Source organism: Phyllobates terribilis, unplaced genomic scaffold (assembly GCF_046119375.1).
Source record: "Phyllobates terribilis strain yellow unplaced genomic scaffold, ASM4611937v1 Scaffold_422__1_contigs__length_1607790, whole genome shotgun sequence".
In the NCBI taxonomy this organism is placed as follows: Eukaryota; Metazoa; Chordata; class Amphibia; order Anura; family Dendrobatidae; genus Phyllobates; species Phyllobates terribilis.
The window spans coordinates 139,776-157,340 of NW_027363182.1; the positions used below are offsets into that span (position 1 = coordinate 139,776).

Consider the following 17,565-nt stretch of genomic DNA (forward strand, 5'->3'; position numbering starts at 1 on the left):
TGTCCATTCAGTCATCTTATCCAGATCGTTCTGCAATATCATGTCAAGATCAGATTTTAATATCCTACATAGTTTGGTATCATCAGCAAAGACTGACACTTTATTAATGACCTTGGGGATGGGATTGAGAGTAAAGAGGTTAAAAAGAATCGGTCCTAGAACAGATCCCTGCGGTATCCCACTGCTGACTATGCCCCATTTAGAGAATGTACCATTTATGATGACTTTTTGTTTCCTGTCATTTAGCCAATTCCTTACCCATTTCCATATAGTCCTTGCATCTGTAGCTTCAGTATAAGACTTATGTGGTACAGAATCAAATGCCTTTGCAAAGTCCAGATAAATCACATCAGCCGCATTACCAACATCCAAATTTGCCCTTACCTCCTCATAGAAACCCAACATAAGATAAGATAAGATAAGATAAGATAAGATATACTTTATTTATCCCGGAGGAAATTGCGGTATAACATGTCTTATTCTTATTTGTTCTGCGGATCAGACTACCATTAAAGTCTATGCGGATGCATTAATATTTTAAAAACAGAAGCCTTACCATGTTCTTCATAGTTCCATCAGTTTTTCACTGGTCCATTGTTAAGAGTCAATGTGTAAGGGAGTGAGTGATTCACATAAGGAATATGTACAGTGGGGACTTATATGTAAGAATGTTGCCATACACTGGACAGAGATATTAATAAAAAAAAGAGATGGAAACTAACGGATCAATGGAGAAACTAGAATGAGAAGTTTGCTTGCCCGAGAGGAGGAGAGACCAGAGTCACAGGAACACGTGAAAATATTTAAAAAAAAAACCCGAGGCCAAGGCAGGGGGGTGGTTCATTGGCCAGATTTGTATCAAGTCAGATGTGCACTGTCAATTGAACTGGCTTAAAGCCGCAACTCAAGAGAAGAATTGCTCAGGAGAGCAGCAGGACTGATCTTTAGGCCAGGGTCAGATGGTCTACTTAATGGGACGGTCAACCGAGTGAGCTGAAAGGCCAGCTTAATGGGACGGTCGACCGAGTGAGCTGAAAGGCCAGCTTAATGGGACGGTCGACCGAGTGAGCTGAAAGGCCAGCTTAATGGGACGGTCGACCGAGTGAGCTGAAAGGCCAGCTTAATGGGACGGTCGACCGAGTGAGCTGAAAGGCCAGCTTAATGGGACGGTCGACCGAGTGAGCTGAAAGGACAGCTTAATGGGACGGTCGACCGAGTGAGCTGAAAGGCCAGCTTAATGGGACGGTCGACCGAGTGAGCTGAAAGGACAGCTTAATGGGATGGTCGACCGAGTGAGCTGAAAGGACAGCTTAATGGGACGGTCGACCGAGTGAGCTGAAAGGCCAGCTTAATGGGACGGTCGACCGAGTGAGCTGAAAGGACAGCTTAATGGGACGGTCGACCGAGTGAGCTGAAAGGCCAGCTTAATGGGACGGTCGACCGAGTGAGCTGAAAGGACAGCTTAATGGGACGGTCGACCGAGTGAGCTGAAAGGCCAGCTTAATGGGACGGTCGACCGAGTGAGCTGAAAGGTCAGGAGTTCTACTTAATGGCACAGAAGGGATTTGAGCTGCGCTCCAGGAGATGCAGGCAGCCAGTATAGCTTGCTGCTACAAGACGTTGCCAGTAGACTACAGCACAAGATTTGCATTTTAATGGGGAAACAGAGCAGAGCTTAGGTGGGTATATCAACACAATAAATAGAAAAATTGTATAACTGCTCAAAGTTTTGTGCATTATCATTTGCCAGACCCTGCATCTTTGGCTACTTGAATTGTAAATCGTTACTAAATAGCAAAATTGTTTTTAAAAACGGATGAGAAAAAAAAACAGGTGCATCACAGACATTGTGGAAGACGCATGAAGAAAAAAATGTTTTTTTTTTCAATGATGCAAAAACTAAAACGGATGTTTAAATGTAAGCTTATTGCTGAAGAGGTTAGGAGTGGAAAGTGACCACCAAAAGAATCTGTCTTTCTGTAGGATTTATCATATAAACGTATTACAAGGACAGACCACTGATCTCTTAGGATTTCCCCTGAGGTGGTGATGCATTGGAAAATTAACTCTTTGCTGCTGGGTTCCCCAACAGTTTACAGCTATTCAGAGTTGTAGCATGGAGACACCCTGCAAAAAGCTTCATGTTAGGGGGACTAGGTAACAAATGAGGCGATTCAAAATGGACAACCCTTTCTGGCCATCTGTACATTTATTGCATTGTACTTATATGCGGAGTTGCTACAGTGGCTTTCCAAGACTTTTTTATTTGCTTGTGGGGCCAAGCACTATCTCAGCCGAATACAGTGGGGAGCGGACAGTCAATCAGTAGGACACCGACAGTGACGCCCAACTGACAAAGCAGACCAGAAGAGAAGACACTGCTCTGTCAACATGACATCTCCGGAGGCAGGAGCGGTCCGTCACTGCTCTTATTCGGGAGACATTGTCTCAGGGCAGAACAGCCAGATAGTGAGCAACTATCTGATAAGTTCTTAGCCCCAAAGGAAAAAAAAAGTCCTCGACAAATCCTTTAAGCTGCATTTACACTGAAAGATAATCGTGAACATGATAATCTTTCAGTGTAAACAGGCTGCCGATCACCTGATAAATGATCAAAATGCCTGTTCACCAAATGAAATGATCTTTTGGTTTGCAGAAAATGTGATCGTTCTGTGTAAACAGGACTTGCTCTGCCAAGAACTATGACAGCCTATGTGCACTGAGCAATGTATTACAGATCTCTCAGTGCGCATCATTTAGTACAGTCTGCCTGTGTAAACAGGCTATTAAACAGCAGCCGATCAGTAAAGGCTTACCCATCAGTGGTCATTAAGAGCCTCCCGTCAGTCCCCATGTAAATGGACCCTTACTTCATAGGAGAGTAACAATACGACAACCAACGCATTATGTCAGCATACTGAACCTGAGGCAGACGGAGAATGTGCCATAAACAAAGATTACACATGCATCATCATTTTCTCTAGGACATGTGAGAAGCAGCAAAGTAGTGTCACCAATAGTTTATATTCCACAGATTGTAAAACATGGTCTCTTTGCCAATAATAATTACAATCCAAGAACCGGATGGAAAGCAATAGCCTTAATTTAATATTTATTTTGTTATAAAAATCTTCAACAGGCAAAATAGAGAAGCAGCAAACATTTGGTGTTTCCAGTGAATACTTTGTATGTATGAACTTGAAATACTGTCTGGTGAGGTGAAACATGTCACCCCAGAGGTCCTTCACTGCTCTCACATTTAAGTAATGTCTTATGGATCAGTTCTGACCAAAGTTTTTCAGAAATATCCTTAACAAGGCCATTTTTTCTACTTGAATTCATGTATTTTGAGCTAAAAATCACTTTTGGAAAGTGGGTTTCATTGAAAATATTCCACATTTTGCCTTTTATAACCTCTGTGTTGCACTGTCTATTGCTGGCTGCAGAATGAGGTATCAGAGAATCCATCAGTAAGCTCACTATGATGGTCTGACAGGGAGTCTGTAACTCTTATCTGTCTTTTTCTTTCTCTCAATTTTGATGTCCTCTTTGGTTTTAAATCAGCTGAATATACAAAAAAATAAAGCCTGTAAAAGAAAAATGGTTAAAGACTTTTATTTAAACCCATTTGGAGAAATAATTTTTAGTCCTCAACAATACATGTATTTAAGGAAGAAAAAATAAATAAAAATAAAATGTCCCCAGAAGTGGGCAACCCCTTCAAGGTGACTGTCCACAAAATGGAAAGGTTGCACAGCCATAAATTGGCCATATGTTCTCATCCATATTAATGCTAGTCCAACTACAGTTCTTGTGATCCAAATTATTAGTGTAATAAGCATATTTGATGCGGTTAGTTTGGGTCACAAAATGTGTGGTTGGGCCAGGAATGGTCTCTGTGAGGGCGCAGTCAGACGGCCGTATAACACGGATGATGATCACATAGCAATGCTTGGACTAGCCGACAGCCCTCATGACCCGAGCGTGACAGCTGCATAGAAATACATGCTGTCATGCACGGATCAAGAGAGCTGCCGGCCAGTCCGAGCATTGCTATGTGAGAGTCATCCGTGTTATACGGCCGTCTGACCGCCCCTAATAAGAACATACAGGTATCCTGTAGCCGTGTGAATTAGTCCTTTTCTGACTAAGGCATATGGGTTCAGGATCCACCACTATGATCCAGAGAGAAGAGTTGCTTTCCTTCTGGAGGACCCAGCCTATCGGTGCAAAATATTGGCGTCCCATTGATTTTATTGAATAAGTGCCATTGAATGCTTCATTTATTCATTGCTTTCCCTGGAAGCAGAAGCTGATGGCGAGATGGGGGGGGAGGGGTTGCCGCATTGAGTGCAATGTATCTGAAGAGGTATTCCAGTTTAAACATTTTAACTAATTAACTGTATAATAAAGTTTCTTGAGTACTTTGAGTATCAATTCTTTACAGTTTTTAGTCATTTTGAACATTCATAAGGTTTTTTCTACGAATATAAATCGGTCGTTGCCACGTGACGTACACACAGATGCAGTGCATGGCACCGGAAACACTAGTCTGTATACTGTGACAGGCCGCGCTGGTGTGTGACCATCACAAGACCCGGACAGATTGCTAGCCTCAGGAAGCAATCCAATATGGTTCTCATTCAGTGACTACAATTAGAGATTTTGAATACTGTGAGGAATTGGTACACAAGGTAGATCACGTTTTACTTTATAACAAATCACCTTTACTTGCCATTATTGGCAACCTGAATAATGGGTAGACAAACCAATATAGGCAGCTTGGTGTAGGATTACAGGAAAAGTCATCTCAGCTTGGCTTCTAATTGAATTCCTGCAAAGTTGGGGGAGCAGGATAGGGATACATTTATAGCTACTTGGATCTATGATGGGTCTTTTTGACAAGTGATCTAAGACAGTGGACCAAGAAAAGGACGAACAGCAGGTGCTACATTCATCAGTCAGGAATATTGTAGAAGGTCTTCCCACTGGATTGGATTGGAGAACACCTCCCTTTCCAGCCAGAGCTCATAAGTATAATGGAAATCTTCAGGGAGTTCAAGATTTTGTCCCACAACACTCTGCAAACAGTTATCCACCGGGGCAAACTCCCAGTTTGTATTCTTCTCATATCTCCAACTGTTGAAACTCTCGATGTTTCCCCGCAAAGTGCACTCTTCAGCCTGGAAGTCCCAGGGTCTGGCATCTATGTCTAATGTAATAAATAGGGATAGAAAGTCAACAAAATGTTATTTAACTATGCCATTACTAAGAAACATGAATGGGTGGACAATGACCTCTATATTCTGCTGCAATCTCCAGATTTCACACTACAAACTGCATACATTACTAAATTGATCTCTTAGGGTATGTGCAGAAGATCAGTAAACGCTGCGGATTGGTCGCAGCACACTTGCACTGCGTGCAATCCGCAGCGGCCAGATGTTACTGCATAGCGGATGGGATTTGTACAAATACCATGCCCACTATGCATTCCCGTGCTCATGCGACTCACCAGCGGAGATGGACATGCGGCGCGTCTTCACAGAACGCAGCATGTCAATTCCTCTTGCGGAGACGCTGATCTCCACAAGAGAGATTCAACCAGTGCAACGCACATGCGGCTTCACCTGCGTGCAGCGCTTTGAACGCAGCATCAAGTATGCTGCATTCAAAGTGCTACCATTCCTGACGGTGTGCACATACCCTTAGACCCGATGAGGATGCAGAGGTTAATTTGAAGAGCCATGTCAAAGTGGCTGCATAATCCCTTTATGAATATTTAAAGGGGTTTTCCCACAAACGAAAGCTGATTTTAATCAATAGATCTTGGAATAATAATAACTTCCACAATTGGATGTGTTAAATAAAATGTTCCTGTGCTGAGATAATCTTATAAATGTGCCTCTGCTGTGTACTGTGTAATGGATGTGTCTGACCCTGCAGGAACATGGTCTGATCGTACCACAGCTCCTGGACAGGGGAGGAAGCAAAGGAGTATACAGACATTACAGCACGGGGTCACAGCTGATTCTTTTTGTGAGGTAAAACGTTTCACTGCCTGTTTTTAAACAATGTTTTACTTCAAAGAAAGAATCAGCTGTGATCCCGTGCTGTAATGTCTGTATATTCGAGCTGTGGTATGATCAGATCGTGTTCCATACACGGTCAGACACAGCCATTGCACAGGGGAACATTTATAAGATCATCTCAGCACAGGGACAGTTTATTTAAACACATCCAATTGTGGAAATTATTATTTAAAGATCTATTGATTAAAATTAACTTTTGTTCGTGGGAAAACACCTTTAATTCAATTTCACTCTACCTAGCCAGAAAGCGCTTCAGGGACCCTCCTGCTGCCGAGATCTCACATTGCTCAGTACAAGCCGCAGCTCTCAGTCCAGCTAGATGGTTGGAAATTGTATTCACTTGAATTAATGAGCCATTTCTTTCTACGGCTAAACTAAAAATGATCACCTTAATATCTTAACACGTATTTTAAAAGTAAATAAATTAATCTCTTAGACCTGATGAGGTTGGTATAATAAATGCATTTTTTGTGTATTGTGAAAACTTGTGACTGATCCACTTTAAAGGGCATCTGTTAGTAGGTTCAACCCTTCTAAGCAGTTTATATGGGCATGTAGGTCATAAAAAGTGGACTAAAATGCTACCTTAATATCTGTAAACCGATATAATATTCCACAGATATTCATGTTTTTCCTATATGTAATGAGCTGTTAAGATCTATTGGCCGGACATAGATCTGCATGAGAATCTGCCTCCAGAGCTTATTTTAAATTAAAGGGGACGTCACCATGGCGGACTGGAGAGGGAAGAAGGAAAGAAGAAAAGGGGAAGAGAAGGAAAGGGAGTAGGGGAAGGAAAGAAAAGGAGTAAAGTAGGGAAAGGAAAGGAAAGAAGGGGGGGGATAAAAAAAAAAAAAAAGAGAAATAAAGGTCTCCATGGGGGGGACTTACTGTAATATTGTAAAACGAGTACTATCATGTAATATCTGTTCCAAGTTTTGATATGTTTAATAAAAATTTATCCGATTAAAAAAAAAAAAAAGGGGGGACGTCACCAACCTGAGACATGTAGATCAAGAGAGCAGACTTTCAGTCATTACATGTCTCATACTGGTAAAGTCCCTTTTCATTTAAAATAAGCTCTGGAGGCAGATTGTCATGCGGATCAGTGTGAATGCACCATGCAAACAATGTACTAATATAATTCCAAGTAATGGTTAAAAGGGTAACGATCACTTTCATTTTTCTTTCATAAATCAATAGTACACATGAAGGTAAGCAACTTTGTAATATATCGTATCAGAGATCTGCTTCTTTCTGTGACAGAAATGATCAAATTATCAAAATTCTCAATTCTGAGATAAAATCTGTATTCAGTGAAGACATTTTCCCATTCCTGAGATAGGTTTGCATCAATAGCAGCTGCCAACTCCTATGTAGACGGGAGGAGGAGCTAGAGACAGAGCTCCTCCCCCTACATAGAATTGTATCAGTAGTATCTGCCATCTCCTATCTCAGGAATGGGAAAGTCTGTCTTCACTGAATACAGATTTTACCTCAGAATCAAGAATTTTGATAATACCTGATCAATTCTGGCAAAGAAAGAAGCAAATTAGTCTGATAAGATATATTACAAAGTTGCTTATTTTCATGTGTACTATTGATTTATGAAATAAAAATTAAAAAACGGCGATTACGCTTTAAGTATTAACCCCTTAAAAGCCCAGGGCGTACTAATACATACCTGCGCCCTGGGCTTTAAGAGCCAGGTACGTATTTGTACACCCGGTTGATTTTGCCTGCACACAGGCTGTGCGGGCGCGATCGCCGCCGGCTGTCAGATTACACCCGGTGTTATGTGCTGGGAGCGGTCCCACACCGCTCCCGGCACATCGATCACAGCATTGCGGAGGTAAGCGCCGATACGCACCTCTTCCCCGGCGTCCCACGCTGTCTGAGGCCGGGTCCCGTGGTTGTCATGATGACCCGGATGTCGACATGACAACATCTGGGTCACCAGACAGCAGGAAGGTACTTTGATCATGCGCAGTGCATGACCAAAGTATCTTCTGAATCTGCAGCGCTTACAGCCTGTATAGCACAGGGATGGTGCTCCATCCCTATGCTATACAGGCGATCAAAGTAAAAAAAAGTGAAAGTCCCATAGTGGGATAAAGTATAAAAGTAAAAAACTGTTAAAAAATGAAAAAATAAAAATAAAAAAAATAATCCACCAAAAATAAAAATATAATGTACCCATCAATAAATATTATGAAAAAAAACAAAAACAATAAAAGTACACATATTTGGTATCGCCGCGTCCGCAACGACCTGACCTATAAAACTGTCCCACTATTTAACCCCTTTAGTTAACACGGTAAAAGACAAAAATAAAAAACGATGCTTTATCATACCGCCAAACAAAAAATGGAATAAAACGTGATCAAAAAGACTAATATAAATAAAAATGGTACCTCTGAAAACGTCATCGTGTCCTGCAAAAAACAAGCTGCCATATAGGTCCATCAGCCGAAAATAAAAAAGTTATAGCTCTCAGAATAAAGTGATGCAAAAAATATTTTTTTTCTATAAAATAGCTTTCATTGTGTAAAAGCGCCAAAACATAGAAAAAAGATATAAATGTGGTACCATTGTAAAAGTACTGACCCGAAGAATAAAGATACCTTATCAATTTTACCACACGCAGAAACAGCATAAAAAAAACAAAAAAAAAACAAAACACAATTCCTGAATTGTTGGTTTTTGTTTATTCTGTCTCCCAAAAAACGGAATAGAAAGCGATCAAAAATGTCACGTGCATGAAAATGGTACCAATAAAAACGTCAACTCATCCCGCAAAAAACAAGCCGTCACATGACTGTCGGCCAAAATATGGAAAAATTATAGCTCTCAAAATATGGCGTTGCAAAAACTAGATTTTGCAAAAAAAATGCGTCTTTTAGTGTGAGACAGCGGTCAATCATAAAAACCCGATATGATTCTGGTATCGCTGTAATCGCACCGACCTGAAGAATAAAGTCGTCAAATCACTTATACCGCACGAGGAACGGCGTGAAAAATAAACTCTAGGGTTAGTGTTGGGGCTAGGGTTAGGGTTAGGATTGGGGTTGTATTAGGATTGGGATTTTTTTCAAAAGTAAAAAAAAAAAAAAAAAAAAAGATGACAATATGGTGACTAGTGTTGAGCGCAAGTGCATGCTACTTGAGTTTGCATCGGGTGCTTGGGTATACACTAAGTGTCGCGGATGCTCGAGTGATATGCTCGTGTCTCCGCCCCATATGCTTCGCGGCCAAAAAAAAACTCGCAGGGATTGCCTGTCATTCACAAGCGATCCTTTTTTGGGTGTCTAATAACCGTAAAACATGCGGGCGGGGACTCGAGCATGTCACTCGAGCACGCGCGATACATGGTGCATACCTGAGTACCCGATGCAAACTCAAGTAGCGAGCACTTGCGCTCAAGACTAATGACAACTTATTCAATATGATGACCTAATGTTATCAAAATCTGTGTCGTACATCTGGGTTCAAAATGTTCACTATACCCCTTGATAAAATCCTTGAGGGGGCTAGTTTCCGAAATGGGGTCACTTGTGGGGGGTTTCCACTATTTAGGCACATCAGAGGCTCTCCAAACGCCACATGGCGTCCGCTCTCAATTCCAGCCAATTTTGCGTTCAAAAAGTCACACAGTGCTCCTTCCCTTCTGAACCCTGCTATGCGCCCAAACACTGTATTTTCCCCACATATGGGGTATTGGCGTACTCAGGAGAAATTGCACAAAAGTTTTTGGGGTCCATTTTCTCCTCTTACCCTTGTGAAAATAAAAAATTTGGGGCTAAAACATCATTTTTGTGGAAAAAGTTTGATTTTTTTTATTTTCACGGCATCATGTTATAAACTTCTGTAAAGCACTTGGGGGTTCAGGGTGCTCACCACACATCTAGACAAGTTCCCTGAGGGTTCTAGTTTCCAAAATGGTGTCACTTGTGGGGGGTTTCCACTGTTTAGGCACATCAGGGGCACATACGCTAATTATTCAAGCAAATTTTACATTCAAAAAGTCAAATGGCACTCCTTCCCTTCCGAGCCCTGCCGTGCGCCCAAACAGTGGTTTTCCCCCACATATGGGGTATCTGCGTGCTCAGGAGGAATTGCACAAATTGCATGGTGCAATTTCTGCTATTACCCTCATTAAAATGCAAAATTGGAGGCTGAAAAACATTTTTGTTGCAAAAATGTGAAAATTTTATTTTTACAGTTCATTGTTCTAAACTTCTGTGAAGCACCTGGGGGTTCAAGGTGCTCACCACACATCTAGATAAGTTCTCTGAGGGATCTAGTTTCCAAAATGGTGTAACTTTTGGGGGGTTCCGACTGTTTAGGCACATCAGGGGCTCCCCAAACGCAACATGGTGTCCGTTAATTATTCAAGCAAATTTCACATTCAAAAAGTGAAATGGCGCGCCTTTCCTTCTGATCCCTGCCTTGCGCCCAAACAGTGGTTTTTACCCACATATTGGGTATCTGCGTGCTCAGGGGAAATTGTACAACAAATTTTGCGGTCTATTTTTTCCTGTTATCCTTGCAAAAATAAAAAAAATTGGGTCTAAAGTAACATTTTTGTGAAAAAATGTAAATGTTCATTTTTTTCTTCCACTTTCCCAAAATTCCTGTGAAGCACCTGAAGGGTTAATAAACTTCTTGAATGTGGTTTTGAGTACCTTGAGGGGTGCAGTTTTTAGAATGGTGTCACTCTTGGGTATTTTCTGTCATAAAGACCCCTCAAAGGGACTTCAAATGTGATGTGGTCCCTAAAAAAATAGTTTGGTAAATTTTGTTTTAAAAATGAGAAAATCGCTGGTCAACTTTTAACCCTTATACAGTGGTGGCCGAAAGTATTGGCACCCCTGCAATTCTGTCAGATAATACTCAGTTTCTTCCAGAAAATGATTGCAATCACAAATTCTTTGGTATTATTCTCTTCATTTAATTTGCTTGCAAGGAAAAAAGACAAAAGAGAATGAAGCAAAATTCAAATCATTGATCATTTCACACAAAACTCCAAAAATGGGCCAGACAAAAGTATTGGCACCCTCAGCCTAATACTTGGTTGCACAACCTTTAGCCAAAATAACTGCGAACAACCGCATCCGGTAACCATCAATGAGTTTCTTACAATGCTCTGCTGGAATTGTAGACCATTCTTCTTTGGCAAACTGCTCCAGGTCCCTGATATTTAAAGGGTGCCTTCTCCAAACTGCCATTTTGAGATCTCTCCACAGGTGTTCCATGGGATTCAGGTCTGGACTCATTGCTGGCCACCTTAGAAGTCTCCAGTGCTTTCTCTCAAACCATTTTATAGTGCTTTTGGAAGTGTGTTTTGGGTCATTGTCCTGCTGGAAGACCCATGACCTCTGAGGGAGACCCAGCTTTCTCACACTGGGCCCTACATTATGCTGCAAAATTTGTTGGTAGTCTTCAGACTTCATAATGCCATGCACACAGTCAAGCAGTCCAGTGCCAGAGGCAGCAAAGCAACCCCAAAACATCAGGGAACCTCCGCCATGTTTGACTGTAGGGACCGTGTTCTTTTCTTTGAATGCCTCTTTTTTTTCCCTGTACACTCTATGTTGATGCTTTTTCCCAAAAAGCTCTACTTTTGTCTCATCTGACCAGAGAACATTCTTCCAAAACGTTTTAGGCTTTCTCAGGTAAGTTTTGGCAAGCTCCAGCCTGGCTTTTTTATGTCTCAGGGTAAGAAGTGGTGTCTTCCTGGGTATCCTACCATACAGTCCCTTTTCATTCAGACGCCGACCGATAGTAGGGGTTGACACTGTTGTACCCTCGGACTGCAGGGCAGCTTGAACTTGTTTGGATGTTAGTCGAGGTTCTTTATCCACCATCCGCACAATCTTGCGTTGAAATCTCTCGTCAATTTTTATTTTCCGTCCACATCTAGGGAGGTTAGCCACAGTGCCATGGGCTTTAAACTTCTTGATGACACTGCGCACGGAAGACACAGGAACATTCAGGTCTTTGGAGATGGATTTGTAGCCTTGAGATTGCTCATGCTTCCTCACAATTTGGTTTCTCAAGTCCTCAGACAGTTCTTTGGTCTTCTTTCTTTTCTCCATGCTCAATGTGGTACACACAAGGACACAGGACAGAGGTTGAGTCAACTATAATCCATGTTAACTGGCTGCAAGTGTGATTTAGTTATTGCCAACACCTGTTAGGTGCCACAGGTAAGTTACAGGTGCTGTTAATTACACGAATTAGAGAAGCATCACATGATTTTTCAAAGGGTGCCAATACTTTTGTCCACCCCCTTTTTTAGGTTTGGTGTGGAATTGTATCCAATTTAGCTTTAGGACAATTCTTTTTGTGTGTTTTCATTGAAGACAAATTAAATAAAGATAATAATACCAAAGAATTTGTGATTGCAATCATTTTCAGGAAGAAACTGAGTATTATCTGACAGAATTGCAGGGGTGCCAATACTTTTGGCCACCACTGTAGCTCCCTAATAAAAAAAATGTTGGTTCCAAAATTGTGCTGATGTAAAGTAGACATGTGGGAAATGTTATTTATTAACTATTTTGTGTGACATACAGTACAGACCAAAAGTTTGGACACACCTTCTCATTTAAAGATTTTTCTGTATTTTCATGACTATGAAAATTGTACATTTACACTGAAGGCATCAAAACTATGAATTAACACATGTGGAATTATATACTTAACAAAAAAGTGTGAAACAACTGAAAATATGTCTAATATTCTATGTTCTTCAAAGTAGCCACCTTTTGCTTTGATGACTGCTTTGCACACTCATGGCATTCTCTTGATGAGCTTCAAGAGGTAGTCACCGGAAACGGTTTTCACTTCACAGGTGTGCCCTGTCAGGTTTAATAAGTGGGATTTCTTGCCTTGTAAATGGGATTGGGACCATCAGTTGTGTTGTGCAGAAGTCTGGTGGATACACAGCTGATAGTCCTACTGAATAGACTGTTAGAATTTGTATTATGGCAAGAAAAAAGCAGCTAAGTAAAGAAAAACGAGTGGCCATCATTACTTTAAGAAAAGAAGGTCAGTCAGTCAGAAAAATTGGGAAAACTTTGAAAGTGTCCCCAAGTGAAGTTGCAAAAACCATCAAGCGCTACAAAGAAACTGGCTCACATGAGGACCGCCCTAGGAAAGGAAGACCAAGAGTCACCTCTGCTTCTGAGGATAAGTTTATCCGAGTCACCAGCCTCAGAAATCGCAGGTTAACAGCAGCTCAGATTAGGGACCAGGTCAATGCCACACAGAGTTCTAGCAGCAGACACATCTCTTCAACAACTGTTAAGAGGAGACTTTGTGCAGCAGGCCTTCATGGTAAAATAGCTGCTAGGAAACCACTGCTAAGGACAGGCAACAAGCAGAAGAGACAAGGAATGAACATTAGACCAGTGGAAATCTGTGCTTTGGTCCGATGAGTCCAAATTTCAGATCTTGGGTTCCAACCACCATGTCTTTGTGCGATGCAGAAAAGGTGAACGGATGAACTCTACATGCCTGGTTCCCACCGTGAAGCATGGAGGAGGAGGTGTGATGGTGTGGGGGTGCTTTGCTGGTGACACTGTTGGGGATTTATTCAAAATTGAAGGCATACTGAACCAGCATGGCTACCACAGCATCTTGCAGCGGCATGCTATTCCATCCGGTTTGCGTTTATTTGGACCATCATTTTTTTTGGAACAGGACAATGACCCCAAACACACCTCCAGGCTGTGTAAGGGCTATTTGACCAAGGAGAAGAGTGATGGGGTGCTATGCCAGATGACCTGGCCTCCACAGTCACCAGACCGGAACCCAATCGAGATGGTTTGGGGTGAGCTGGACCGCAGAGTGAAGGCAAAAGGGCCACAAGTGCTAAGCATCTCTGGGAACTCCTTCAAGATTGTTGGAAGACCATTTCCGGTGACTACCTCTTGAAGCTCATCAAGAGAATGCCAAGAGTGTGCAAAGCAGTCATCAAAGCAAAAGGTGGCTACTTTGAAGAACCTAGAATATAAGACATATTTTCAGTTGTTTCACACTTTTTTGCTAAGTATATAATTCCACATGTGTTAATTCATAGTTTTCATGCCTTCAGTGTGAATGTACAATTTTCATAGTCAGGAAAATACAGAAAAATCTTTAAATGAGAAGGTGTGTCCAAACTTTTGGTCTGTACTGTATCTCTCTGATTTAAGGGCATAAAAAGACGGATTTTGGTAAGACCTTACCTGTAAAATCCTTTTCAGCGAAGGAAGGAAGGGAGACACAGGATCATTACTAGTGGGTAGGCGGAGCCCCACAGGATAGTTCACCTCAGATTTATAAAAAGTGACGACCGGCCCCTCCAGCCTAGGCTCCTCCTACTCCCATGATTCTCCAGTCCGTACACAAGCTAAGGAAGAGCAGATAACACCAGCGGAGCAACACAACCTCTTCTGAAAACTCAGAAAAAAATGAGAGAACAGGTTATGCATATAGTAGAAGAAACCACACAGTCCCAGGTACTACTCACTGGACCTGACAACTGCGATGAGCTGGCAATGCTGGAACAGAGCCTTTGCGCGCCAACCCCAACCCAGATAACCGCCATCAGAGAGGGGTCGCGCCGCATCTGAAAAACTATAATAAACTTCTGCCATGGGAGGGTGCTGTGTCTCCCTTCCTTCCTTCGCTGAAAAGGATTTTACAGGTAAGGTCTTACCAAAATCCGTCTTTCAGCAGCAGAAGGGAAGGAAGGGAGACACAGGATCATTACTAGTGGGACGTCCCAAAGCAGTCCAGAACTTAAGGGTGGGAAACAGTGGCAGAATCGCCAACACCCCAACAACTTAGATAAAAGCGCAACCAGCGCTAAACTAAAGTTAAAGAGATAACCTAAACCACCGCAGCCTGCAGGACCCTACGTCCTAGGGCCGCATCAGCGGAAGCACTGACGTCCACCTTATAAAATTTTGTAAAAGTGTGAACGGAACGCCAGGTAGCTGCCCGGCAGAGTTGAGCTACCGAGGCCCCTTGGTGAAAGGCCCACGACGACCCCACAGCTCTAGTGGAGTGAGCTCGAACCTTAATAGGGCAAGGCTCGCCTCTAAGCCGGTACGCCTCTAGGATAGCCGACCGTATCCACCGAGCTCTAGTGTCTTTGGAAGCCCGCTGACCACGTCGACGACCAGCAGGAATCACAAAAAGAGAGTCCGACTTCCGAAACCCTTGCGTGATTGAAAGATAAAATTTCAAAGCCCGCACTAAATCCAACGAGTGCAAGGCCCGCTCCTTTGAATTCCTTGGTTCTGGACAGAGTGAGGGCAACACGATGTCCTGATTAACATGGAAACGTGACACCACTTTAGGCAGAAAGTCACAACGGGGGCGAAGCACCACACGATCCGAGTGGAATTCCAGAAAAGGGGGCGAGCAAGACAGTGCCGCCAATTCAGAAACCCTTGTCAAAGAGGTGAACGCCACCAGAAAGGCCACCTTCCAAGAAAGCAAAAAAAGCGTAGCAGAATCCATAGGCTCAAAAGGTCTGTGTTGAAGAGTCTCCAAGACTAGATTAAGACGCCAAGGAGCCACAAACTTCTTCCGAGGCGGAAACTGACGTGTTACCCCGTGAAAAAAGGAACGCACATCCCTGCGCGAGGCAATAGCCTTCCGAAAAAGCAAGGATAGAGCAGATACCTGACCCCGCAAGGTACTGACTGCCAGACCCTTGTACAATCCATATTGCAGGAAGGCCAAGAAGTTGGGAATGGAAAAAACCCTCGGGTTTCTTGAAGATCCAGAACACCACGAAAAGAAGGCCTCCCAAGTTTTGTGATAAACCCTAGTCGTAGGAGGCCCTCTGGCCACTCGCAGAGTGGCAATGACCTCGGCTGAAAACCCTTGACGGGTCAAGATTTCGGTCTCAAGAGCCACGCCGTCAAACGAAGAGACTTCAGGCCCGGATGACGAATGGGTCCTTGGGTTAACAAGTCCGGGCGAAGAGGTAGTGGAAACGGAGGTGCTGCCAGAAGCGACACCAGCGTTGAAAACCACGCCCTCCTTGGCCAATCTGGCGCCACCAAAATTGCCGAGATTCGCTCGAGTTTGATCCGTCTGATCACCAGAGGTAGTAAAGATACCAGTGGAAATACGTAGATCAGCTCGAACTGGTCCCACGGGGCTACTAGAGCATCCACCGCCACGGCCTCCGAGTCCTTGTACCTGGACATGAACGTCGGAATCCTGGCGTTCAGCCTGGATGCCATCAAATCCACTTCGGGAGTTCCGCAACGGGAGCACAGCAGTGCAAACACTTCCGGATGAAGACTCCATTCTCCCGGATCCACTTGCTCGCGACTGAGAAAATCCGCTGTGATATTCCGCACTCCTGGAATGTGAATCGCGGAGATGACTGGAACCCTGGACTCGGCCCATAACATGATCCGAGAGACCTCCATCATGAGTCTGGAACTCCTCGTCCCGCCTTGATGGTTGATATATGCGACCGCTGTCGCATTGTCCGTCTGAACTCGGACTGGCAGACCGCTCAAAGGGACCGTCCAATGGCGGAGGCAGAGAAAAATTGCCCTCAACTCCAGGATATTGATCGGCAGAGAAGACTCTTCTGACAACCAGACTCCCTGAATCCAGAGATCGTTCCAAACTCCCCCCCAGCCCGTCAGGCTGGCATCGGTGGTTATGACCGACCACCGTGGAAGGAGGAAAGATTTCCCCAGGGATAACACCTCCGGACGTAACCACCATCTGAGAGACTCTCGCACCCTGCGGGAGATAATGACACTGCGATCCAGCGAAGCCGGCGATTGATCCCAATGGGTCAGAATGAGATCTTGGAGACCCCTGGAATGAAATTGAGCAAACGGTGGTGACAATACCATCAGACCCAGAAGGCGCATACACCTTCGAAGGGACATTGCCGTCGTCGACCTCATGGCTTGAACCTGGTGACGAAGGTTTGCTTGTTTGTCCGGAGGCAGGGACACCACTGCCCGTACCGTGTCGAAATGCATTCCGAGGAACAGGATTGACTGTGACGGCTCCAGAGATGACTTCTTCCAATTGACCAGCCACCCGAAGTCTTCCAGGTGCTGAAGGGATAGATCGCGAGCTGTCACCGCCTCCTCCGCTGTGGATGACACTATCAACAGGTCGTCCAGGTAGGGAAAAATCGTAATCCCTTGTCTTCGGAGAATTGCCATAAGTGGCACCAGAATTTTTGTAAAAACCCTGGGCGCCGAGGCCAACCCGAACGGCAGGGCCACAAACTGATAATGAGCCTGACCTATGGCAAAACGCAGGAAGCGCTGGTGGGCCCTTCCAATGGGGACATGCAAATAGGCATCTCGGATGTCGATTGACAACAAAAAATCGTACTGTGACAGGGCCGCCACAACAGAGCGAAGAGATTCCATGCGGAACTTCCGGGTCCGGACATGAAGATTCAACTCTTTGAGATCCAGAATGGGGC

The 17,565-nt window shown here is 43.6% G+C and overlaps 1 protein-coding gene across 1 annotated transcript in view; it reads right to left on the reverse strand.

Moving 5' to 3' along the window:
- Positions 1-4,695: 4,695 nt before the first annotated feature.
- Positions 4,696-17,565, reverse strand: part of LOC141227838 (striatin-interacting protein 2-like) — a 30,341-nt gene continuing 17,471 nt past the window's right edge. The window contains exon 5 of the mRNA XM_073667265.1: positions 4,696-5,212. Coding sequence (XP_073523366.1) covers positions 4,962-5,212 — 251 coding nt within the window. The 3' untranslated portion in view covers positions 4,696-4,961. The remainder of the gene's footprint in view (positions 5,213-17,565) is intronic.